At 39.5% G+C, this 26,614-nt stretch overlaps 1 protein-coding gene across 1 annotated transcript; it reads right to left on the bottom strand.

The window, feature by feature from the left end:
• Positions 1–1,586: 1,586 nt before the first annotated feature.
• Positions 1,587–26,614, bottom strand: LOC143806383 (hepatocyte nuclear factor 6-like). The gene is made up of 3 exons (XM_077286837.1): positions 26,352–26,614; positions 25,092–26,105; positions 1,587–3,393 (listed from the first exon to the last, which is right to left on the bottom strand). The coding sequence occupies exons 2-3, from the start codon at positions 26,035–26,037 to the stop codon at positions 3,077–3,079; spliced, it is 1,263 nt and encodes a 420-aa protein (XP_077142952.1). The 5' UTR covers positions 26,038–26,105; positions 26,352–26,614; the 3' UTR covers positions 1,587–3,076.

Genomic DNA, 26,614 nt, shown 5'->3' with positions numbered 1-26,614 from the left:
TGTGTGGTGCCGTGGTCTGTCTACATGCGTACTGTACATGTGATCTGGTTCCTAACCCACTGTTTCTTTTTGCCTTTTTGTAACATTTATTTATTCAATAAAGATTGTTATTTAATTTGGACGTATTTGCACCTATTTTTTTGGTAGTTTTTGGTTTAGCTATTTTAAAGCATTAGAATCAATCAAGGAGAGTCCCTAAACTAGGAGAGTCACTACAAGGAGTGTTTCTGGAAGACATTACACTAACACCTCATTAATATTCATGGGCACCATGTAATGCTTTATTTATCCTGTGGGAGCACTGTAGGGTAGCTTAACAGTTATCTGAAGAGCAGGGTCGCTCTATCTACTGTACATGACCATGGCTGGTTGCATGAGGGAACATTACACCATTGGCCGCTATTCAAACATCACAATGTGCCACATCAAAAGATTTTACTGTATACTCTCTACCACAAGAGCCTGACAATTGTTCTCCATTATTAAAAATACAGTTGAATTGATAGTGCAAGTGTAAAAACCAAAACAAAACATTGGAGATGACTATGGAAGTCAAAGGGTTAGTGATTTCCCGCAGAGGATGTGATCACTGCATGGAGAGTGACTTGACCTTCCAACCCCTACCTCCTCTAATCTCCTACTGTTCTATTGAACTCACTAATTCCCCGTCAGCTGGTCAGGAGTAAAAATGAAAAGAGCCTGGGGAGGGTCCGGCTGTACTTCCAGACTGCAGCCCTTAGCTTCTAAAGGCGAAAAAGGTCAACACCTTTCAAAGTCGCATCACGAAGCTTTGAATTTTTTCTGCTGTCGATGGGGCCTTTGCTACACAAGCTGGTGACTGAGATAATAGAATATCTTGCTATTGGCATAAGGAATTTTTTATTGTTACACAGACCTTTTTCTACACTTTGGGTGGTTTGGGGGCTATTTCAGCAAGTTGGTCTTGAAAAATTAGACCAAACATGAATTTGTCTACAAAGGTTCAACTAAGAGTACCGTCACACAGTACCATTTTCATCGCTACGACGGCACGTATGAGTATCGCTCCAGCGTCGTAGACTGCGGTCACACTTTGCAATCACGGCGCTGGAGCGATGCCGAAGTCCCCGGGTAACCAGGGTAAACATCGGGTTACTAAGCGCAGGGCCGCGTTTAGTAACTCGATGTTTACCCTGGTTACCAGCGTAAACGTAAAAAAAACAAACAGTACATACTTTCATTCCGGTGTCTGTCCCCCGGCGTTCTGCTTCTCTGCACTGTGTAAGCACAGCGGCCGGAAAGCAGAGCGGTGACGTCACCGCTGTGCTCGCTTTCCGGCCGGCAGGCGCTCACAGTGCAGAGAAGCTGAGACGCCGGAGGACAGACACCGGAATGTGAGTATGTACTGTTTGTTTTTTTTACGTTTACGCTGGTAACCACGGTAAACATCGGGTTACTAAGCGCGGCCCTGCGCTTAGTAACCCGATGTTTACCCTGGTTACAAGCGAACACATCGCTGGATCGGTGTCACACACAACGATCCAGCGATGTCAGCGGGTGATCAAGCGACGAAAGAAAGTTCCAAACGATCTGCTACGACGTACGATTCTCAGCAGGGTCCCTGATCGCTGCTGCGTGTCAGACACTGCGATATCGTAACGATATCGCTAGAACGTCACGAATCGTACCGTCGTAGCGATGAAAATGGCACTGTGTGACGGTACCCTAAGATGAAGTAAGTACATGGTAAATATGTACTGACCCAAAGTAGGAGACCAGTAGTGATTAAGGTGGGTTTATCGACTTAGGGTTATGGCTTCATAATGGAAGAAGGAAAATGTGAAAAATAAAGAAAACATACAAAAATGAAACAGAACTTTACATAAACTCAACTAAAAGTGGCATTTGAAGATGGAGGAGAACCATCCTACTAACAGAATGACCACTATTGTGGGTCCATCTAAGGTTTATTACCTCCTACTAGTGAGGTGTCTGGGAATTGCATACGCATTTTGTCCAATGAGGCATGATATTGCACGTTTTTGTTGAGGTTCACCAGTTTTACTTTGGTTCAAAACTTGCAAGGCAATTTCAATACTGACCTGGACAACATGCGTTCAAGAGGTTAACATTGTGCCTGCAATGTCTGCCCTCTAAAATACAAGAAGGTGGTTGTAGGGCTTAGTGGCTAAGACTAGGGTTGGCCGATAGAAGAGTAGAGAAGGCAGTCTCTACTACTGCATGGACCATCATGTGCCTCACTGTGTAGTATGTTATTCATCTTGTAGGCACCGCCAGAAAAATGCTATCAATCCAAAAGATGAAACATAACACTATTTACAAACCCATTTATGACTACTGCCTCTTGCCCTTATATTAATGCATGATAGAGCCTTATCTGAGGTTAGCTGAGATTAGTATGAAGTATTTCAACAGCCTGTCATTGTCAGCTCTATTCAGAGGTAGCTATTGAACGTCATTTTTCATGTAGTGTCTAAAATAAAAAGCTTGATGAAAGTTTGCCATCACACGTCGGGCATGGCAGAGGAACAGGTGAGAACCAGTCTGCATGCCTTCTTGATTATTGACCCACAGATCGCTAGTGTCAAGCTCGTGTCCTAAAAACATTTTTGCAACCTTTTAGAAATGTCGGTGCCGTAGCATGTGAATGCCAAACATCTCTGGTGGTGAACCTACCAAAAGACCTGTTGCCACACAGCTGTCATTGGTGGTGAACCAATGAAAAAAACAGTTGTCACCCAACACTGATTGGAGGTAAACCAATCAATAGACCTGCTGTCATCCAACCATTATTGACCTGGCAAGCGAAGATGATACCTGTATAAATTGTAGTGCGCTGTGTGCAGTGTCACATAAAATAAATAATGACTGTGTATAGACTAGTCTATAGTCCTAGAACATGTATCAGCCAAACGACCGCAATGGGTGACACTAAAGCAAGGACCAGTCTTGCCCTCATAATAACTTTTATAAGTCATTTTGTCCTAAAGACATATCAAGATCCAAGATGGAGAAGGGATGACAATGAAAGCTGGGCTGATACTATCTTTGGTTGATAGCGCTATAGGCATCTCTTTCATGCTTTGGTGCAAGCAATGGCTGAGCCACCTTTGGATGATAAAGAGCTGGAAGAAGATGGAGGACGCCCATGACCCTCATCCATCCACTTGTCCAAGCTTCTCCTGCGAGCATTCATGAAGAAGTTGCTGACAGTGGAAAGCTCAAGGCCAAGCTGTTGGGCGATGGTGATCTGCAATTCCTTGGAGGGCCTCTGGTTCTCATGAAAAATGGCATGTAGCGTGCGTCGCTGGATATCGGTGAAGACCAAACGGTGCCTCTTAGGAACGTGATTTCTTTCGGCTTTGGTTTGCTCTTGCTCTTTCCTTTTGCAGGCTGCGGGCACAGGTAACACAATTTAATTAGTACACATCATCATCACGGTCGCGGAGGCAAAACTTTTCAACTCTTTGAGTTTGTGTCTATTATAAATACAATATCGTATAGTCTTCAGTATAGAGGCACAACATTAAAGAGATTGTCTCAACATGAAAATTGGAAAGTTTATTGTAGAAACTTATTAAAATTAATCAAGGCACTTTTCTTTTACTTTTATAGTTGACTGCTTTTTGCCTAGGTTACTGACCACCTCAGTGGTTGTCAGCCTCTTAGACAAAGAGTGCAGTGCTTATGAGCACTTTTCTATAGATCTTGTAAGCGCTCGTAAGTTTTGATGCGGAGAGATAAAGCTGCCTCTGTGTTCAACATCGGAGAGTACTGCTGGTCTGAAATGTCAATCGTTAGTAACCCATTCACCGAAGGAAACAAGAAACTGGGAGGCAAGTGAGCAGCATGCTCCTGAAGATTGATCATGAGAAAACCCCTTTAATTTCGCTAGGATATTTTCATACATTTATGTATAAAATAGCAAGCTCTCCAATACAGATACTACATTAAGTCATTGGCAAGTTAATTTCCAAGATTGAACCAGTGAGAGCATTGTTAATTTTTACACCAATAAATTGTGCACAGAGTAATGCAAATAATTCACTTTTCACCTTTTTCCTAGTAATGGTTCGATTTCTGTACAGTCTGATGAAATAGAACAGCCATTACAAGCAGGAGGTTAGAGGTGAATGTTTCGTAGGACTCTGCCCAAAATTCCCATACAGGCCTATAAATCTTGGGTTTAAGGTTACACAGGGATTGTTCTGGCTTAAAGAGGCCACCATGTAAGATTCTATCAGTCTTAAGCAAAGCAACACAATTGCCCCCATTAAATGACTCAACGAAGAAGAGGCAAGTTGCAAACTTCTGTAGAAGAAGAGGCAAGTTGCAAACTTAGGGCTCATTTCCACATGCAAGGCACACGTCCGTATCTCGCATGTGGAAACCAAGCTCTGGCGCCGGCACTTTGGAGCGGAGCTGTGCAGCTCCATGTGTTCCTATGCGCCGCACGCTCCGCTCAGGAGTGCCGGGTCCACAGCTTGGTTTCCACATGCGAGATACCGACGTGTGCCTCGCATGTGGAAATGAGCCCTTATAAAGGCTCCATGGAAATCATGATTGTCTAATGTGTCCTTCAGCTTTCCCCCTTTAAAGGGAACCTGTCACCCCAAAATTGAAGGTGAGCTAAGCCCACCGGCATCAGGGGCTTATCTACAGCATTCTGTAATGCTGTAGATAAGCCCCCGATGTAACCTGAAAGATGAGAAAAAGAGGTTAGATTATACACACCTGGGCAGGCGGTCCGGTCCGATGGGCGTCGTGGTCCAGTCCGGGGCCTCCCATCTTCTTACGATCACGTCCTCTTCTTGTCTTCAGGCTGCGGCTCCGGCTCCAGCATACTTTATCTCCCTGTGGAGGGCAGAGCAAAGTACTGCAGTGCACAGGCGCCGGGAAAGGTCAGAGAGGCCCTGCCCCTGCGCATTGCAGTACTTTGCTCTGCCCTCAACAGGGCAGACAAAGTACGCCTGCGCCGGAGCATGAAGACAAGAAGAGGACGTCATAGTAAGAAGATGGAAGGCCCCGGACCGCGACACCCATTGGATCAGACCGCCCGCCCAGGGAGTATAATCTAACCTCTTTTTCTCATCTTTCAGGATACATCTGGGGCTTATCTACAGCATTACAGAATGCTGTAGATAAGCCCCTGATGCCGGTGGGCTTAGCTCACCTTTGATTTTGGGGGTGACAGATTCCCTTTAACCCCTTTCTGACCTCTGATGGGATAGTACGTCAGAAGCCCCTCTTTGATGCGGGCTCCGGCGGTGAGCCCGCATCAAAGCCGGGACATGTCAGCTGTTTTGAACAGCTGACATGTGCCCGTAATAGGCGTGGGCAGAATCGCGATCTGCCCGCGCCTATTAACTAGTTAAATGCCGCTGTCAAACGCAGACAGCAGCATTTAACTACCGCATCCGGCCGGGCGGCCGGAAATGACGGCATCGCCGACCCCCGTCACATGATCGGAGGTCGGCGATGCTTCAGAATTGTAACCATAGAGGCCCTTGAGACCTCTATGGTTACTGATCCCCGGCAGCTGTGAGTGCCACCCTGTGGTCGGCGCTCACAGCACACCTGATTTTCTGCTACATAGCAGCGAACAGCAGATCGCTGCTATGTAGCAGAGGCGATCGTGCTGTGCCTGCTTCTAGCCTCCCATAGAGGCTATTGAAGCATGGCAAAAGTAAAAAAAAATGTGAAAAAAATAAAAAAAAATATAAAAGTTTAAATCATCCCCCTTTCGCCCCAATCAAAATAAAAAAATAAATCAATTTAAAAAAAAATCAAACCTACATATATTTGGTATCACCGGGTTCAGAATCGCCCGATCTATCAATAAAAAAAGCATTAACCTGATCGCTAAACAGTGTAGCGAGAAAAAAATTTGAAACGCCAGAATTACGTTTTTTTGGTCGCCGCGACATTGCATTAAAATGCAATAACGGTCGATCAAAAGAACGTATATGCACCAAAATGCTATCATTGAAAACGCCAGCTCGGCACGCAAAACATAAGCCCTCACCTGACCCCAGATCACGAAAAATGGAGACGCTACGAGTATCGGAAAATGGCGCAATTTTTTTTATTTTTTTAATTTTTTTTAGCAAAGTTTGGAAAATGTTTTCACCACTTAGGTAAAAAATTACCTAGTCATGTTAGGTGTCTATGAACTCACACTGATCTGGAGAATCATAATGTCAGGTCAGTTTTAGCATTTAGTGAACCTAGCAAAAAAGCCAAACAAAAAACAAGTGTAGGACTGCACTTTTTTTGCAATTTCACTGCACTTGGATTTTTTTTCCCGTTTTCTAGTACATGACATGCTAAAACCAATGATGTCGTTCAAAAGTACAACTCGTCGCACAAAAAATAAGCCCTCACATGGCCAAATTGATGGAAAAATAAAAAAGTTATGGCTCTGGGAAGGAGGGGAGTGAAAAACGGACACGGAAAAATGAAAAATCCCAAGGTCATGAAGGGGTTAAGGGAACTTTTGCCACAGATTGCTTAGACCATTTTCAAATACTTCAATGAGGATTTACAGATTCTTAAAAGGAGCAGCGAGTGGCTACTAAGAGAGTCTTTCTCTGGAGGGCTCATCATGTTTTGGCGTATGAACTCTTTCAGACCACCTTAGAAAGCACCACGGGCCCATTATAACTAAAGTGCCAGTTGCACAAGACCGATGGTCTGCATACAAAAAAAATGCAGAGTGCAATACTTTAGTCCATTTTATGGAGCATAATAATACACGCAACGTAAAGGCAGCTCCGGCATCCATCAACTGTGCAGATGAGCACACAGAGCCCTCTATGTCCGCAATTTGTGGACGTAATTGGCCCAATTTCACATACAATTATATGAAAATAGTCTTAAACAGTCTACTGATTTTTACCCATTTGCACTTCAAGATATAAAGACTCATCATAATACGGGCGTATGAAGCAAGCTTAGTAGCTCAGGCCATTCCAATATAGAGCAAATGCCTGCTGTCTTACACAGCCAGCACCTGCCTTTAACAGAAACAATCTGAGCTAGCTACTTTTAATCAATTACATTTATTATTTTTTAATCAGTCACTGGCTAATAAAAAATTATTTTACCATCGGACATCCCTTTTAAATGAGTCCAACAGCATCTCTGACACATGATTGTGGGGTGCTAATCAGTTGTCATAGTATTTGGGGGTTACTGAAAGCCCTCCTCATCACCAACTTCGTGCTCCTGTGAAGTTTAGCCTGTGGCTGGGCTTCATAGGAGATCGTGATTTTTTTTTATTATATTCGGAAACACTGATGAATCACCATACAAACTACAAACAACCAAATGATTGCAGTGCCTTGGGACACTAAAACATAAAGTCCAAAATCAAGAATGCGTTTTAAAAAAAATAATAAAATAAAATATATATCAACTTTTGAATCGCCCCTTTTCCCCATTCAAAAATAAAGACATAAAAAAATAAAATAAACATAATTGGTATCCCCGCATCTGTATAAATATTATCTATTAAAATATAAAATTATTTAACCAATAAAAATCGTTTATAAAACTATTTTTTAACACCATCCAAATGTTGTATATGGTAGCCATAAAAAGTATAGCTCGGCACACAAAAATCAAGTCCTCATACAGCTCCATCGACTAAAAAGTTAAATGTTACAGATCACAAAGAACGGTGAGGCAAGTCACATTTTTTTACAACTTGAATTTTTTGAATTTTTGGGGGGGAAGAAGAGAAAAACACAAAAGCTCTAAAAGGAAAATTGTCCAAGTCTTTACAGTGTTATTCCCTAAAAATCAAGTTATTCCCTGTTCATAGGATAGAGTATAATTTGCTGATCACTCTGGGTCCAACAGCTGGGACCCCCAACGCTCTGTAACCCTGAGAACCGGACTGTGCAGTCCCATTCTGAACGGGGCAGAGATATACTCAACCTCCGCTCCATTCATTGCCTATGGGTCTGTCAGAAGTAGCCGAGCTTAGCCCCAGTCTCTTAATACAAGACAAAGACCATGTCACATTTGGGAACAGAGTTTTAGCTAGATTTCCTTAAAAATAGATATTAATAATATCTCTAGGTTTTATTACCTCCACATAACCTGACACTCGATGGCCCCAATGCAAAATCTCTAACCAAACCCCCCAGCTACCACAAGTCTTCCATAGTGGCCAAAGGAACCTTTTTCGTCCCCACTAGACTTTAGAGCCTGGGTGTGACTGCATCCTCTGCACCTACCATAGTTTTGTTCCTGCTGCCAACCCCACAGCTTGCTATGTTCCTGGCTAAAGGGGTGTGGGGTACAGTCCATATCAAAAGCACTAAGTACAGATTTGAAAATTGGAAAATGGGCAAGAATAGGAAACTCCTTATTGGCCACTCCGCCAAAGATTTGTCTTTTGTTGGTTTTGAAGAAAAAATGAGGTATGTGTAGGTGTAGACATAAGCCCTCTATACACATTACATGGCTGCCATAGAGAAGGGTGTTAGCTCTGCCAAGCATAACGGTATAAAAGAGAGCCGCTGCCAGACATTTCTGGTGGAGGCATATTCCTTAGAGCAGTGTTCCCCAACTCCGGTCCTCAAGAGCCACCAACAGGTCATGTTTTCAGGATTTCCTTAGTATTGCAAAGATGATAATTGCATCATCTCGACAGGCAAGCATTCAATCACCTGTGCAATGCTAAGGAAATCCTGAAAACATGACCTGTTGGTGGCTCTTGAAGACCAGAGTTGACGAACACTGCCTTAGAGAATAAAATTATTGATGGTCCAAAAGTGAATATGTTGGATCCTTAACTCCCCTGACATCACCTGTCAGGGGAGACTTGAGTGACTGCGCACATTTTAGACTGTCGATGTAGGCAGATATGGCTGATGTTAGTCTAATGTGTAAGGGGTCCTGAAGGTTTGGCATTGGTTGAGCATAGGTGCAAAGGAGCATCTTGTTGGGTGGGGGTAAGGTTGTTCACCAATGGGGATCATTTTCATTACTTCTCATTACTTCTCCTTCCATGTCTATACCTCTAACCATTATACTGTAAATTATTTAATACCTGCTTAGACCAAACTGCGCTTTGCATGTGAATTTTAGTCTTCACAACCTCCATTATGCCCAACAGACTAAAGCTTATTACAGCCAAAAATCTGTTGTAACGGACGATATTCGGCCCTTTTACTATGTGCGTCCATCCCTCGCACACTGATGATATTTTATTAATAACATACAATCTCAATTAGTGTCGTATTAAACCTGCATTCATAACCCATAATTCTATTAATGTTTATCAATACACTATATCAGGAGAATTGATTGTGTTACAGGTTATGGCATATAAACCTTGCTCCCCACTGCCACCACCCACATATTCCTTTTTTTTCACTTGTCCCCATCTGGTCAGTTCTCCTTTTCGTTCCCTTCCCCCCGCTCTTGTCTGGGACACTGCACACTGATAGAAAAATATTGATCACGACCCAGCTGTGCGGAATACAGCACTGTATATATGCATGTTAACCCCTACAGGGCCGGAGCGTTGCATGCATCCAATTCTCCCAATTCCCTTCCAGAGATAGTGTAGGGGGACTTCATAAAAAGGAAGGCTCTGCTGGAAAAAAAGGGTTAAGAGCGATCTTGGAAAATCTATATCTTTGAGGTTGCATTCAACCCCCTCGCCTCCCTTTTTTTTCTAGACGGGCTACAAAATCGACATCTTTAAGGGTTAAGCAAAGCCCGTAATAACAATTCAGATAAAACTAGCATACAACCGGCGGTAATGAAATAAGGCCAGTAATTGGATACAAAATGACAATAATTACTTGATATGTTCGGCGGCACGAGAGGCTCAGCCATCTATAAAGCACCTTCTTAATGAAAGATTTAATAGGAGGGCAGCTAGGGACAATTTACAGGGTAAACTTTCCATTATGAACCTGTAAAGTAATGGCGGTTTCTTGCATATGGAACGAGGGGAGGTGTCATAGTTCGGGCTGTGACACCGAAGGAGTCTTGCTGGGAGGAGGAATGTGACAATTTTATTGGTATAGTGATTTGTACGTAGCGGAGAAGCAATTAATGGACAGAGTCTGTAAGCTCAGCACATGATAGCACTATATAAAGGTTAATGTGATCGCAATCAAGATGGCTTAACTACACTGCGGTGCATGATAAGCTATTCACCTGTCATGGAGACTCGCTTGGATCACGTGGTTATTGGGTCATAGGTGCCTATATATTAGCATTTCTTGTATTTAAAGGAACCTAGTAAATGTTGGATCTGGGAGCTGCGAGTTACAGCCTATTTGCATTTAAATTATCTACATGTGGTCCTCAAGATCTAAAATGCCTTAGATCTTAGACCAAAACGACATCCTTTCTCATAATAGTAAAAGTCTATTGCTTATTTAGGATCCGTCCATTCTTCTAGGCCAAGAGTGGACCATGATTGTACAAAAGGAGCACTCAGGTTCTCACTAAACATGGAGAAGGATTTAATACCAACCATGAGATTATATACCTTTCTTAATTCACAATTCTTCATATGTGACCTTTTTTGAAATGAAACTAGACCACAAGGCCAGCCAGAATGTGAACGTTCCTCTCTTATAAGTCCTTAAGGTTGCAATACACATTAGATAGCTGTTAGCCATGGACCAATAGTGTTGATCAAAAAGATTAGCAGCACTATGGTACACTGTCCATAATGGTACTTTGTGGCAGACTGACCGGAGTAGTGGTACCTTCTTCGGGCAATACTCTAAAGCCTAGAAATCACTAAAGTCGACCAGGATTGCTAGCATTCTTGAACAAGATGAGGAAGTTCACAGTGCCTAGGTCCAGCATCCAAGACAATACTCTGTGGCAGCCTGATCGGGGCACTGGGCGCGTCCTCAGCCAACACCCAAATGCCTTGTAATCACAAGAGGCGTCAAGGATGCCAGCATTCGAATACTTGCCTAAGAAGTCTGCATTGCCCTCGTCCGATTGCCATGGAGTACTCACGTTAAGCAGCAGAGTCCTGCAAATCTTTTTTGCTAACTCTTCTGACTACCCTTAGCTGCAAAACCGATCATGTGTATTTTCTTAGTAGGAAGAAAACATTATACTCCTCTGGTGGCTGGATATTTCTTAGAACAAAAGGATTAGGCTGTGTAAATCTAATTTCTCAATCTTTATCTTCCCAATACTTGTAGAAGAATTGGGAGGTCCCCATACCCATTAGAAGGTCATCTAGTCTTGTTGAGATATGAATGTTTTTGGCAACACAGCTGGATTCTTAGTTCCCAAGACGTTTGGAGAGTCATGTGGCACCCATACCCATTAGAAGGCCATATGGACACATTGAGATGTGTATGGCTTTTGGCAACACATCTGCATTCCAAGATCTCTAGAAGTGTGGAGAGCCACGAGGCCCCCAAACACATTAGAAGGTCATCTGGTCTTGTTAAGATGTGTATGGCTTTTGGAAACACATCTGGATTCTCAATTCTCAAGAAGTGTGACGTTACTAAGAAGAGCCATGATATGCAAACTAGCATTCTTGACTTTGATTGACAAGGCTCAGGCTGATCTGTAAATACAGTGAAACCTCATCAGAAGGCCACCATCTTATCCCTAAAAGACTAATTTTCAATGCAATTAGGGGTGGTTAGCTACAATTTTTATAGGAAGATATGGTTAAGGTTATGATAAAGCCCAACTTCAGTCATGAAACTCTAGCCATGTCTATCATCACCCTTGTAATGTTCTCTTCTTGGGCCTTTAGATAGATAAGGTGATTGTTCATTTAGTAGGAACCCTTACATGTTGCTCTATTGCTCCCATACATTTTGAAGGACGTATATAAAACAAATATCATGACATTTAATGGTTCTTTGTAGGAAGGCATGGGCCAACTGAAGACCATGTATGGAACCCAATCCAAACAATTTAAGAGGGATCCTGGCTTAGTGAAAAGGAAAAGGCTGGCAGTGTGTGGGGTATGAAATAAAAAAAAAATTAAGACATTTGGATTTTTTAGTTCTCGATGTTTAGTAACAGCTAAGAAGTTATCAGGACTAATGATGGTGTATAAGTCCCAAGATGGCAGCCCCTTGTGGGAGTTTTTCAAGGCTTGGTATGTGGTTATTGTCAACTTCCACGAGGAAGCGCTTCTTCATTTTAATATCATACTAAACAATGAGAAAGCGCCATGACACCTGTTGTAATCGTCACTTCCAGATGCAAACATGTCCTAATTACATGGTGGTAGATCAGTGAGTAAAGACATCTGCATCCATACATGAGTTAACATGAGCACAAGATCAAAGCTGTCATAGTACTTCATATTTTCACACCTGTAAAAAATGTTGCATGAGCACATTATGTTCCCTAAAGTAGGAGAAAATCACAGGATTGAAGTTGCTACAGAAACCGAGGAACAACCACAAAAGGAGGAAAAATAGGAAAAAAAACTCCACTATTCTAGAAAACACACGAAAAAACAGGCAAAGGTGCTTTGCATTCTCTGTTTGAACACTCCTGCAGATTATTCATTTGCACTGGTGTGCCAAACGGCCAATCCCTGATTGTAGGCTGGCTGTCTCATTAGTATTACCACACCTGTGTAGTTGCCATCTTTACTTGGGCCCGCTGCACCATGACAGTGCATTTGATTCAAGGCCTAGACAGATAAGCATCTTTGCCTGTTTTTTCGTGTGTTTTCTAGAAACCGAGGAACATCATCATGACGAACATGAATAACTTTTTAAATTAGAAAATATGCGATATTATGCTAAAGAGATAGAAGACAACCGTCTGTGTGGTCTACAACAGCAAAGACCAGATATCTTTGGTTCCAGAGAACATAAATGTGGAAATCGCAACCATCCCAAAACCATTCCCGTCCTCCCATCCCATCACAAGCACCCACCGAAATGCCAAAATGCCATTTCATCTCATGTTCCCACCTCTTTCTGACCTGATCCCCTCAAGCCTAAAGTCTACAAGAAACACTGAAATTTATTCCAACATTTTTTTCATTGTAGGAACGATCATTTAGAAACAGTAATTATTATGTTAAGATCATCAAACATTTTTGGCCGCATAGTAGTAGGTCAATGCTTCCAGAACCATCATTCAAAAATTCATTGTGCTAAAAATTGCAATTTAACCTTTTTTTCATTTATTTTTCTTTATGTAATTAGTTTTTCTACATATTGATTTGAAATTTTTTTGCCGGGGAAATAGAGCATCAATTTGAACATGGCATAAAACATCCATATTCAGCCCTCCTGTTGACGTAGTTGTCATTAAACCTTAAAGTGATTGGCTTTACCATACCTATTGTATCTCTTTGTGATATATTTTCATGTCTTTCCTTTGCTGACTTGTTTTGGGTTGGGTTGCTGTTTTTTCAGCTTTTTAAAAAATGTATCAAATAGTCTGTTGAGATCCATGTATTGTTTTATGCCCTATTTACCTGGCAAACAAATATTGATATTCCGGTTCAAAAAAATTATTAATATATCCACTGACTAGGTGGTAAATACTAGATATGTTGTGACTCTCAACAATCTGGCATTTTTTTTCTGGCAGATACGTGCTTCAGTCTGAAAAAAAAAACTTTAAGAGTATGTATCATGCTCTACTCTTGCAGACATTTGCACATGTATCTCCATATATAATACAGTATATAGAGCACAGTTCTTGATATGTTATTTATGAACAAAGTGGTGTCCAAAGGAAGTAATTTAATTTAGCTCTAATAACGGAAACAATGGCCTAGAATGGATAGGCAAGCCAGGTGCCAAAGTCTATGGGGACTGCCAAATTTGGTCTCATCCCCATCTCACTGTAAGGATGTGCAGCGCTGACAAGAGAGAATTACAGATTCTGTGGAGTTGAACTCTGCATGAGCAGCAAACAAGATGACAGAAGCTGAGGAGTCTGAACTCTGAATAAGCAGCGACCAAGATGACAGAAACTGAGAAGCCTGAACTTTACATGAGCAACGACCAAGATGACCTAAGCTGAAGAGCATCATATCTGCATGAGCAGCGACCAATATGGCAGAAGTTGAGGAGCCTGAACTCTGCATGAGCAGCAACCAAGATAACATAAGCTGAGAAGCCTGAAATCTGCATGAGCAGCGACCAAGATGACAGAAGCTGAGGAGCCTGAAATCTGCATGAACAGCGACCAAGATGGCAGAATCTGAGGAGCCTGAAATCTGCATGAGCAGTAACCAAGTTGACATAAGCTGAGAAGCCTGAAATCTGCATGAGCAGCGACAAAGATGACAGAAGCTGAGAAGCCTGAAATCTGCATGAGCAGCGACCAAGATGACTGAAGCTGAGGAGCCTAAAATCTGCATGAACAGTAACCAAAATGACAGAAACTGAGAAGCCTGAAATCTGCATGAGCAGCGACAAAGATGACAGAAGCTGAGAAGCCTGAAATCTGCATGAGCAGCGACCAAGATGACTGAAGCTGAGGAGCCTAAAATCTGCATGAACAGTAACCAAAATGACAGAAACTGAGGAGTCTGAACTCTGCATGAGCAGCGACCAAGATGACAGAAGCTGAGGAGCCTGAAATCTACATGAGCAGCGACCAAGATGACATAAGCTGAGGAGCCTGAAATCTACATGAGCAACGACCAAGATGACATAAGCTGAGGAGCCTGAAACCTGCATGAACAGCGATCAAGATGGCAGAAACTGAGGAGCCTGAAATCTGCATGAGCAGCAACCAAGATGACTTAAGCTGAGTAGCCTGAAATCTGCATGAGCAGTGACCAAGATGACAGAAGCTGAGAAGCCTGAAATTTGCATGAGCAGCGACCAAGATGACAGAAGCTGAGAAGCCTGAAATCTGCATCAGCAGCGACCAAGATGACAGAAGCTGAGGAGCCTAAAATCTGCATGAACAGCTACCAAGATGACAGAAGCTGAGAAGCCTGAACTCTGCATGAGCAGTGACCAAGATGACAGAAGCTGAGGAGCCTGAACTCTGCATGAGCAGCGACCAAGCGACCAAGATGACATAAGCTGAGGAGCCTGAAATCTACATGAGCAGCGACCAAGATGACATAAGCTGAGGAGCCTGAAATCTACATGAGCAATGACCAAGATGACATAAGCTGAGGAGCCTGAAATTTGCATGAGCAGCGACCAAGATGACAGAAGCTGAGGAGCCTGAAATGTACATGAGCTGCGACCAAGATGACATAAGCTGAGGAGCCTGAAATCTACATGAGCAATGACCAAGATGACATAAGCTGAGGAGCCTGAAACCTGCATGAACAGCGATCTAGGTGGCAGAAACTGAGGAGCCTGAACTCTGCATGAGCAGCGACCAAGCGACCAAGATGACATAAGCTGAGGAGCCTGAAATCTACATGAGCAGCGACCAAGATGACATGAGCTGAGGAGCCTGAAATTTGCATGAGCAGCGACCAAGATGACAGAAGCTGAGGAGCCTGAACTCTGCTAGAGTAGCGACCAAGCGACCAAGATGACATAAGCTGAGGAGCCTGAAATCTACATGAGCAGCGACCAAGATGACATAAGCTGAGGAGCCTGAAATTTGCATGAGCAGCGACCAAGATGACAGAAGCTGAGGAACCTGAGGCTGAAATCTACATGAGCAGCGACCAAGATGACATAAGCTGAGGAGCCTGAAATTTGCATGAGCAGCGACCAAGATGACAGAAGCTGAGGAACCTGAACTCTGCTAGAATAGCGACCAAGATGATAGAAGCTGAGGGGCTAATGAATGAAGACAGTAATGAATCATGTTTTCATTAAGAGCTACTTTTATATTTTTACACTTTTTCTAACTACAAGTAGGGATATGATTAGGGACGAGGCTATGGTAAAGGATTGAGTTAGGGCTATGGTTAGGGATAGGGCTAAGCAAAAAAAACAGTTACAAAAAAAATAAAGATTAAAAAATCAGAATAATGTATACCTTTTTTAAATGTCATGTCTGATTTCAGGAAAAAGCAGGAAAAAAGGCAAAATACAATATATGAACGTATATGTAAAATATACATTTTCTGTACATAATGTTGTAATATTTTATGTTATTTGGTGTAGTTTAATGTAAAATATCCAGCACGTCTATCGTTTCATCCGCCTCTGTAATTTTCTTCCCTCATCGTTAACCTCATAAAATCACAAACGTATATAAATCGCATCGGAAATCAAAAATGAAAATAAAAAAAAGATTGGGGGGGAAAAGGGGCTAATTTCTGTAAAATCAAAAATCAATAGGACGCTCACAGAAAGCTCCCCTTGGGAATGAAGCGCAAGGGCTTGTGGGTAGTTTATGAGTGGATTGTGTGTGTGTCTCTGTGAGTGGCGCTGACTGAGTCCGCTGTAGAAATCAATGATTTTTCTTTTTTTTTTTGCCATAACCCTTTCACTGCCAGGCCTTAGAGAAAGTCTAATTTTAAAGTAGCCTCAATCCTAAAGGCTTATCAATTATTCATTTTAAGAATGCATGTATAAATTATTCTGGAGGTTTTTGCCAATATTGAAGTTGTGATCATGGTGTAGGGGCAGAACATGTTTTATGGAAGTCAGATTGAAGACCACTATATTTAGGCGTTCCCCCCAGTCTGAGATGGTTGTTCATAGAAACAATGGATTGTGTTCAACTGCTCGATTAATGACCAGAATATGAACTTTAGGTGGCGAAAACCCTCGAAAGCTGAGCAGATGACTGAGCGCCATCTTGCCTTTTATGGATTGTGGCATCTGATCAAAATTCAACTTGACTAATGTTGGTTAATGTCCATTAACGTACAGATATGCAGAGAGCCTAGCCGAATTAAAACCCCACGGTCCTATGTGTAGTGTGTACAAACAAGCACTGTTAAAATGCCTCACAGGGGTATGATTAAAAAACCATCAATCAATCATTCACTGTAGAGTACAATTACTGTATCTAACCACACTGGAGATAACACTGCGCCAAACTGCTCAAATACGCATGGCGTCAAGTATGAAGAATAGCGGGAGAAATAGAGAATAGAAAATATACAGAGAGATGAGCTCTATGGATATGCGAGATAGATAGATAATAGATAGATAGATAGATAGATAGATAGATAATAGACAGATGATAGATAATAGATAATAGACAGATAATAGATAGATAATAGACAGATAATAGATAGTTAGATAATAGATAAATAGATAATAGATAGATAATAGATGATAGATAATAGACAGATAATTGATAGATAGATAGATAGATAGATAGATAGATAGCTTGAAAAAGGCTCAGTGTGAGCTAAAACGTCGCCACGCCATGTGGGTCTGAATAAAAATCCACCTTTTTCACCTAAAACTATATGGAGTGCTTCCTTCCTTTTCCCTGTTTATGGACTTTTTTAGCAAGTAGTTGATGAATTGCTGGGGAGGCCTGTGCACCCGAAGTTGTAATATTGTACTATTCCATTTTCTCAAATAGATAGATAGATAATGGATAGATAGATGATAGATAATAGATAGATCATAGATAGATAATGAATAGATAATAGATAACAGATAGATAATAGATAGATAATAGATGATAGATAGATAATAGACAGATAAATAATAGATAGATAATAGATAAGATAGATAATAGATAGATGATAAATAAATAGATAGATAGATAATAGATAGATAGATAATAGATGATAATAGATAGATAATAGATCATAGATAGAAAATAGATAGATAATAGATAATAGAGAGATGATAGATAGATACATAGATAATAGATAGATAATAGATACAGTAGATAATAGATAGATAATAGATGATCCCCGGACGAAGCATTTCAGTGCGAAACGCACGTCGGGTGTGGTGGGTGCCCAGGAGCGCTCCCTAGGTAATTATTATACTACTTTATTTATACACTTGTTATCTATTTGTTCATTCTTATTTGCATGTTTGTACATGGACGCATGACACAATTGCACATGGTTATTATACTATGAATTGTTTACTATGACCACTATTTTTGGGGTTTCTGCCTGGGTGTCCCACAGTTTTTTGCCTGTGCTGTGGTTATATACCCATTATGGATTATTGTTTTTATTGTTATTTTTTAAGTAATAAAGTTTATACTAATTTTACTGGCCTTGTGTGAAGGTAGTTTTTTGGTGTTTTCTGCTATTATTCCATTCATGGTTTATTGTGCAGGATATATTTAGGTGTTGATAGATAGATAGATAGATAGATAGATAGATAGATAGATAGATAGATAGATAGATAGATCATAATAGATAGATATACTGTATAATAGACAGATAGATAGATAGATAATATAGGTATAGATTATAGAGAGATGAGATAGATAACATACACATGTGTTTATATATCACCTAAAGCGAATCCAGATTTCCAGATATTTTTAAGATCATTCTCAAACAATGTTCACCTATTTATATTATATTTAACGAATAGGTAAATTTTTAGAACACCACTTGAAATATTTCAATACTGTAAAATTTTAACTCCTTCACGACCTTTGAGATATAGTTACGTCGTTGATGGTGTCCCTGACTTTGATGCGGGTTCCAGCGCTGAATCCAAATCTTTCCCCGCACTTGATGGCTGATTTAATTTGCCATCATGTGCTTTTAACTCTGACAGCTGGGTTTAACATGCACCAGCAGATGAGTGTCACAAATCCCGCCCATCGACGCCCCTGTCATGTAACCGTGGGGCGTCGATGGGTTGTAATGGCAGTCGGGGGCCTGTAGAAGACCCCCGGGTCTTTCATTACGGTACTCCTGTGAGTGCCAACTTGTGGTCGGTGTGTGATTCGCAGCTTCAAGTCCCCTAAGGAGACTATTGAAGAAAGTGAAAAATGAAAAGAAAAGTTTAATAAAAAATGATAAAATAAAAAGCACAAAAGTTCAAATCAGCCCCACTGAAAGTAAAACAATATAAAATACACATATTTGGCGTTCAGAATCGCCCGATCTATTAAAATATAAAGTAAATTAATCTGATCGGTAAATGGCGTAATGAGAAAAAAATCAAGCCGACAAAATTGTGTTTTTTTGGTTGCCACAACATTGCAATAAAATGCAATAACTGGCGATCAAGAGATCGTATCTGCACCAAAATGGTATCAATAAAAACGTCAGCTCGGCATGCCAAAAAATAAGCCCTCACCCAGTGCCAGATCACGAAAATGGTAGACACTACGGGTCTCAGAAAATGGCGATATAAGCAAAAAAAAAAAATGTTGCTACAAATTTTTGAATCTTTTTCCAACACGTAAGTAAAAATATCCATACATGTTGGGTGTCTGTGAACTCGTACTGACCTGGAGAATCATAATGGCAGGTCAGTTTTAGCATGTATTGAACATACTAACTAAAACCCCCCCAAAAATTTCAGAATTGTGCTTTTTTTGCAATTTCACCACACACTACCTTTTCTAGTACACTATATGGTAACATCAATGGTGTCAGTCTAAAGTATGAGTCGTTCTGCAAAAAACAAGCTCTCACACGGCTACGTGGCTGGAAAAATAAAACAGGTCACGAAGGGGTTAATTCTCGTTATAACTATAATAATAATAATCTTTATTTCTATATAGCGCTAACATATTCCGCAGCGCTTTCCAGTTTGCACACATTAACTCTCATTATCCGTTCTCACGCCCTGTAGATGAGGGTCAGTCCCTTATGTGCATTGATGATATATATTACTGTCATTCCTTTACTCTCCCAGTTTTTTTTGTTTCCATACCTGACATTTTTCTTTCCCTCTCATTAATATTCATATTTAATATTAGTAAATTGTTTAAATCAAGTAGCTGACAAGTTATTCTGAAATCATTAGGAACGGGGTGGTTTCCCATTGGTGAGGGCCATGTTTTATACCAACCCTCGCTGTGTTAATTTCTAGGCTGCTTGATCGACCAGGATGTCACAGTCACTCTTCCTGCTAGGGGGCTGCAACAATTCACACTTTAATGCATTGACAATGGAAAGGTTAAAATGGACTTTGGGCCTTTGTTCATGTGCAAGCCTTGTAGATTCTCAGGGAGGAGAGGAAAGGAACCGCCTGGCTTGCAGGGATTTTCTGTTATTTACTATTATTATTATTATTATTATTATTATTACAGTATTATTATTATTCATTTTTTTATTTTTTTATTTTATTTCCTTCATTTTATATATTTTTTTTAATCTTCACTTATGTTTTTTGTCCTCTTCCATTGTGGCACCTTACAGCTTTCACACTTTAATGATCCTTTAATTTGATTTGTTTTAAGACATTTTAAAACCACAGATGCAAAAAAGATTTGTTATACTTTTAGAATTATTATTATACTTAACACATTTGTCTAAAAAGTAAATTATGGTATACATGTATATATATATATATATATATATATATATATATATATATATATATATATATATATATATATGTATATATATATATATATATATATATATATATATATATATATATATATATATATATATATATATATATATATAGGTGCTCACCTGGAAAAGAAATCCTTGTTTAGCTCCTATTGCAAACTATGATTTTTCCATATTTTTTGCCATTTTCTTTAAGCCTAAACAAAATTATTAGAAATTCCCGTGAGGCAATTTTAAGTGTTTGTTTTATTAGCTGCCATTGGTGCCACAATACGACATTTATAGAAACAAGTCACTATCCTAAAGATGGCGATAGAGGCATTATTGCATAAAATAATTAGCGAAATTACATTTTTTTTTTAAGTGCGGTACATTTTTACTGTATATTTTTGTAATTATAATTTATTGAGAAAAATAAGCTGACATTGTAAGAATTACCTCTTTAATTTGTATAGCCAGCTTACATTAAAATCAATGATGCTGAGAAATCTGGAGATACATACAGTATGTTGTATGCCTTTACAATCCTTATTTTTACCTTCCTTGCCTTTGTAATTCTTGCCTTTACCTTCCTGCCCTGTACCGCCCATGCTTACCATATTGCTTTTGCCATATATACCTTTTACATTTTTGCCTTTACCAACTTTGATTGTACCATCTTTGCCTCTATCATCCCTACCTTTACCATCCTTACCTTTACCAACTTTACCTTTATCAGCTTTGCTTTTACCATCCTTGTCTTTACGATCCTTGTTTTTACCATTCCTGCATTTACCCTCCTTGCCTTTACCATTCTTAACTTACCATCCTTGAATTTACGATCATTGCCTTTGCCATGTGTACCTTTACTCTCCTTATCTTTACAATCCTTGCCTTACCATTCTTGCCTTTACCATCCATAACTTTTCCATCTTTGCCTTTACTGTCCTTACCTCTACCATCCTTACCATTATCATCCTTGCCTTTACCATTCCTATTTTACCATCCTGGCCTTTACTCTATTTTCCTTTAGCATCAATGCCTTTACTATTCTTGCCTTTATCATCATTGCCTTTACCATCCATACATTTGCCATCCTTGCCTTTACTATCCTTGGCTTTATCATCCTTGGCCTTACCATCCTTGCTTTTTCCATCCTTGTCTTTACCATCCTTGGCTTTTCTATCCTTACCGTTACCATCCTTGGTTTTGTCATCCATACTTTTACCATTCTCACTTTTACCATTTGTACCTTTACCATCCTTGCCTTTACCATCCTTATCTTTACCATTCTCACTTTTACCATTCATACCTTTACCATCCTTGCCTTTATCATCTTTGGCTTTCACCATCCTTGGCTTTACCACCCTTATCTTAACCATTCGTACCTTTACCACCCTTAACTTTACCATTCGTACCTTTACCATGCTTATCTTTACCACACTTTTAACATTTGTACCTTTACCAACTTTGGCTTTATTGTCCTTCGGCTTCCACTAGGCACTGCATAGAACCATAAATATCGGCCCTGGTCTGTCTACATGGGACATTTTAGATGGCAAGGTCTATTGGGTAGCAGCTGATAAAAGTGACCTGATTTTCGATGGTTAATATTGTAAAGCATCAGCGCTATTGATATAATAGTTTTATTGGTTTAATTAAGAAAAAAATCCTAAACATCTCGTATTATAATTAACCATCTACGATAAAATTTGGAGTAAAACTACTAACTCTAAGGCAAATACCAGCAGGGTTTATTTTCCAGTAATTTACGTTAAGATGAGGTATGTGATTTTCAAAACTGTATGGAATATGTAAATAAAATACAAAAAAAAATTAAAGTAACATAAAATTGTGTACTAACAACTATATCTTACAAACTCATACAAAACATTTTCTACATGTGTGATATATGTTATCCATATAGAAAATACATTTAAGGTGCTTTTTTTTATAATAAAAAAAATACAAGTATAAAAAAAGATATTGACATAAAAATATTTGAAAATGACAATATCTGACAGGATATTACATTCCTACTATAAAACAGTGTAGAATTGCTTTGCTTATAAAAAATGTATAACTAGTTGTATACATTTCATAATATTGGCAAGTTCCAGAGGACATGTAATGGAAAATAAATGATTCTATTAAAAAAAAAATATTGGAAATATTACAAGAAATGACCCATGGTCAGCAGTTCACTGCTTTCCTTCCATGATGGAACCTTGCCGCCATTTTGTATGTGAGGTGCTGTAAAGGCTGCCGTCGAAGGGAAAAAATATTAATCATTTGCGCTTTCATCAGATCTTCTCTATGATCTCTCAGCTAATCAATGAATTTCTTGGTCAGAACACAAGGCCGATACACTTATATAAGAAGTGAAATGATCCATTTCCTTTTATCAATACAGCATGCAAATTAGTTAAAAAAATCAATTTCCTACATTATACCAAACACCAACTTTAAATGGTAGATAGATAGATAGATAATAGATGATAGATAGATAGATAGATAGATAGATAATAGATGATAGATAGATAGATAGATAGATAGATAGATAGATAGATAGATAGATAGATAGATAGATAGATAATATATGATAGATAGATGATAGATAGATAGATAGATAGATAGATAGATAGATAGATAGATAGATAGATAGGTAGATAATAGATAGATAGCCAGATAGATAAATAAATAATAGATAATAGATAGATAGATAGATAGATAGATAGATAGATAATAGATGATAGATAATAGATAGATAATAGATAGATATATAATAGATAGATGAAAGATAATAGATAGATAGATAGATAGATAAATAATAGATAGATAATAGATAGATAGATGATAGATAATAGATAGATAAATGATAGATAATAGATAGATAAATAAATAATAGATAGATAGATAGATAGATAGATAGATAGATAGATAGATAGATAGATAAATAGATAGATAGATGATAGATAGATGATAGATAGTAAGATATATATGAGATAGATAATAGATAGATAGGTAGATAAATAGGTAGATAGATGATAAATATTTACACAGTCCGATAACTTGAAAAAACTTGCAAAAATTTCTCAAGATGAATCAGAATTATAAATACTGTTGCAAAGATTGGCTTTCAGGCTGAAAAAAGAATATCTAGGCCCATCTGGCAATTTACCGAGTTTCGAATATTGCATTAATTTAGGTATAATTACATATACATTTATACACCTACAAATTGCCCACTCTCTCCTCTAAAGCTTTCCACGTTCCACAAAATAGGCAAAAAAATTGAAAGCTCCGAATTTCAGGTCTCAGTTAATGTTACTATTGTATGGAAGCTGAAATGTATGAAACGCTACCTATAGAATATAATATGGGGTAGATGATCATGCAGAGGCATGATTATACAGCCATAGACAGAGAGATATAACTGGACAGAAAACAATATTCTAGATCAGTAGATGGATAGGAAGAATGGGAACAATAAAGATAGATATTAGATGGATAGATAGAAAGAAAATGAAAAATGGGAGAAAGAGAGAAACACAGATAGAGCAAAAAAAGAAAGATAGACAATAGATAGGAACAGAAAGAAAAGCGTGTAAAAGAATGACAGAAAGAAAAATGGAAAAAAAAGATGGAAATAAAAAGAAAGGAAAAGTAAGAAAGATAGAAAGAAACATAGAAGGAAATTTTATATAAAAGAACCATAGAAAAAAATGGACAAGAAAGATGTAAAAAGAAAGATTAAAAGGAAGAGAAAGAGACAAAGAAGGAAAAAGGATTAAAAATAGAAAAAAATTGACGATAAAGATGGAAAGAAAAAGAAGGGTAGAGAAAGGAAGAAAATAAAAAGAGACGCAGAAACAAAAAAGATAAAAGAGAAGGATAAAAAATGAAATGGACGAAAAAGAAGAAAAGAAAAAAGAAAGAGAAAGAAAAATAGAAATGAAGAGAGAACGAAAGGAAGAGAAAGACCATTAGAGAGGAATAGAAAGAAGAAAGAAGGGGGAGAATAAAAGATATAAAGAAGAGAAGGAAGGATAGAATGGAAGAAAAACAAAGAGAAAGGAAAGAAGAGAATGATAGGAAGGGAAAGAGAAAGAAAGATTGCGAGAAAGGAAGAAAAATGTGAGGAGAGAGAGAAAGATGGGAAGAGAAAAAAGATAAAAAAGAAAGGAAGAAAAGAGATAGGTTAGAAAGAAAGAAAAGAAAAAGAAAGAACAAGAAATAAAAATAAAGAGAAAAATAAAGAGGAAAGTAATGAAAGAATGAGAAATAAAGATAGAAAGACAGAAATAGAAAGGAAGAAAAGTAGTTTGAAAGACTGGATGTGTCTTTAGATAATTAAGGCACTGCAGTTTTAGCTACCCAGGTAATGTGACATGATGGCTCCGTACACATCGTATATGATTGACAACCAAGAAAAACACAGGGAACTTTGGAGAAGACGTAGCGCAACTATAGTGAGCACGAGGGTGTACGACTTGTAGTATTCAATGTATGTTAAATAATGTAGGTGGTAAAAGTTAAACCTTATGCCACCCTTGTACTAAGACAATACAGGATTGCGCACATGGGCCCACCTGATTTTGGTGCCTAATTTCACAACTGAGAAGGCATTTGAGGTTGTTGTTGTCACCCAAACGTGTGTTGGACCTTTCCCTGTATTGTCCGAGGTCACCACCAGCATGCTTGAAATAAAGTATCTTACCTTCTAACCTTAAAGCTGCCATTCTCTGGAATTCGGGCTCCTGAAGCCACCGCCACATCCTCTTGAAGGTCTCTCTTCCAGATTTTAGCTTGCTCCAAGGTTTGGGGTTTCTTAGAAGGTCTGATAGGGTCCCCTGTGACCTACACAGGACTCTCTCAGCAAAAATAGCTTGAGGAATACTGTATCTTTTCAGCTCTGCAATAATTCTTTGGGCAACATCTTTGGTATTTATCTCTTCCAGCTGGCTGGAAAGATTGGTAGTGTTTTGCGTTGGCATGGGTGGATTTTGCCTGCAGTTTATCTCAGATCTGTGATGCACATAGTGATGTTGGTGCATATTGTTGGGTGAACCAACTCCAGAGGACGGAGGTGGGGATAACTCTCTGGAAAAGTGCTGGTCTATTCTGCTGAACATACTATGATGGTGGGCATCAAACCCATTGCCAGATACCATCTTCTCATTAGACAAATGTCCAGAAGGATGGCCGTAGCTGTGCATGCCGGTCAGGTTAGGACTTGGCAAGGAGGAAAGGCTTTGTCCCATGCTTATATCTTTGGGATAGTGGCTATAAAAGTTACTAGGGGGGCCAAGGCCTCTGTCCTCCCTCATGAGCGTAAAACTTCCAATCACATTTCCAACTGGGACGCATTGGTGGTGCTGATGATGATGGAACTTGTCATGGAGAGGTTGCAGTGGCGTCAAGGTGGTGTAACTATTAGCAGATGCCGGAGGTGAATCGCCCCCAAATCCAAGTCCTGGATGTAAGGAGGTTGCCAGATGATGATCCGACCGGTGATAGTCACTTCCATCCAGAACGGAAGTCATACTGGAAACCAACGAAGATCTGGGAACAGGTGGATGTAAAGTCCTATTGTGATTGTGCATAAGCTCTTGGCCTGAGCCGGAAATGTCTTCACTGGTCTCCAAACCCAACTGGACATTCATGTCTTCAGGCTACAACATCCTCCGCTTTATCTAGTCGTAGGGTGATTAATCTTTTTACTCTAAATTGACTGGAGAGAACCACAGCTTTAGCTTGGAGAGTCTACTATACGTCTTAATTTTAAAAAAATAAATGTCTTAATTCTGATGAGGGTCACTCTTTTGTCTGGTGGTACGTCTCCCTTCACCCTCCCAGGGACTATGATGGTCTATGACCACTATCTATTCGCCATGAGTAACCCATTATCACCAAAGCTACTAGAGCATTAAGTCTATGGGAAAAATACATGGGTCAATAGAAGGAAATATATTCTTACCTATGGCCACGTCGTGTTGGGCTAGATAGGTCCTTCTTCTTGAAATCCTTTTGAGCAGATGTGAGATTTTCTTAATGCAGGGGTAGGAGAGTTTGTAGAGGCAGCAGGCTGCTGAGATAAGCAGCCACAGAGTGGAGGGGTCTTCTTCTTCTCTGGAAGCCTCAGTCCTCCTATTGTGATATTGTCTCCCCTCTCAGGGCTCCTGCTCGCTTCTGCTTCCAACCCACAGCTAAGTCTCATCGATTATAGTCCCAAACACTCCA

Source organism: Ranitomeya variabilis, chromosome 1 (assembly GCF_051348905.1).
Source record: "Ranitomeya variabilis isolate aRanVar5 chromosome 1, aRanVar5.hap1, whole genome shotgun sequence".
Classification (NCBI taxonomy): Eukaryota; Metazoa; Chordata; class Amphibia; order Anura; family Dendrobatidae; genus Ranitomeya; species Ranitomeya variabilis.
The sequence above is the reverse complement of the archived record's forward strand: the minus strand, read 5'-3'. Positions and strand labels throughout refer to the sequence as shown.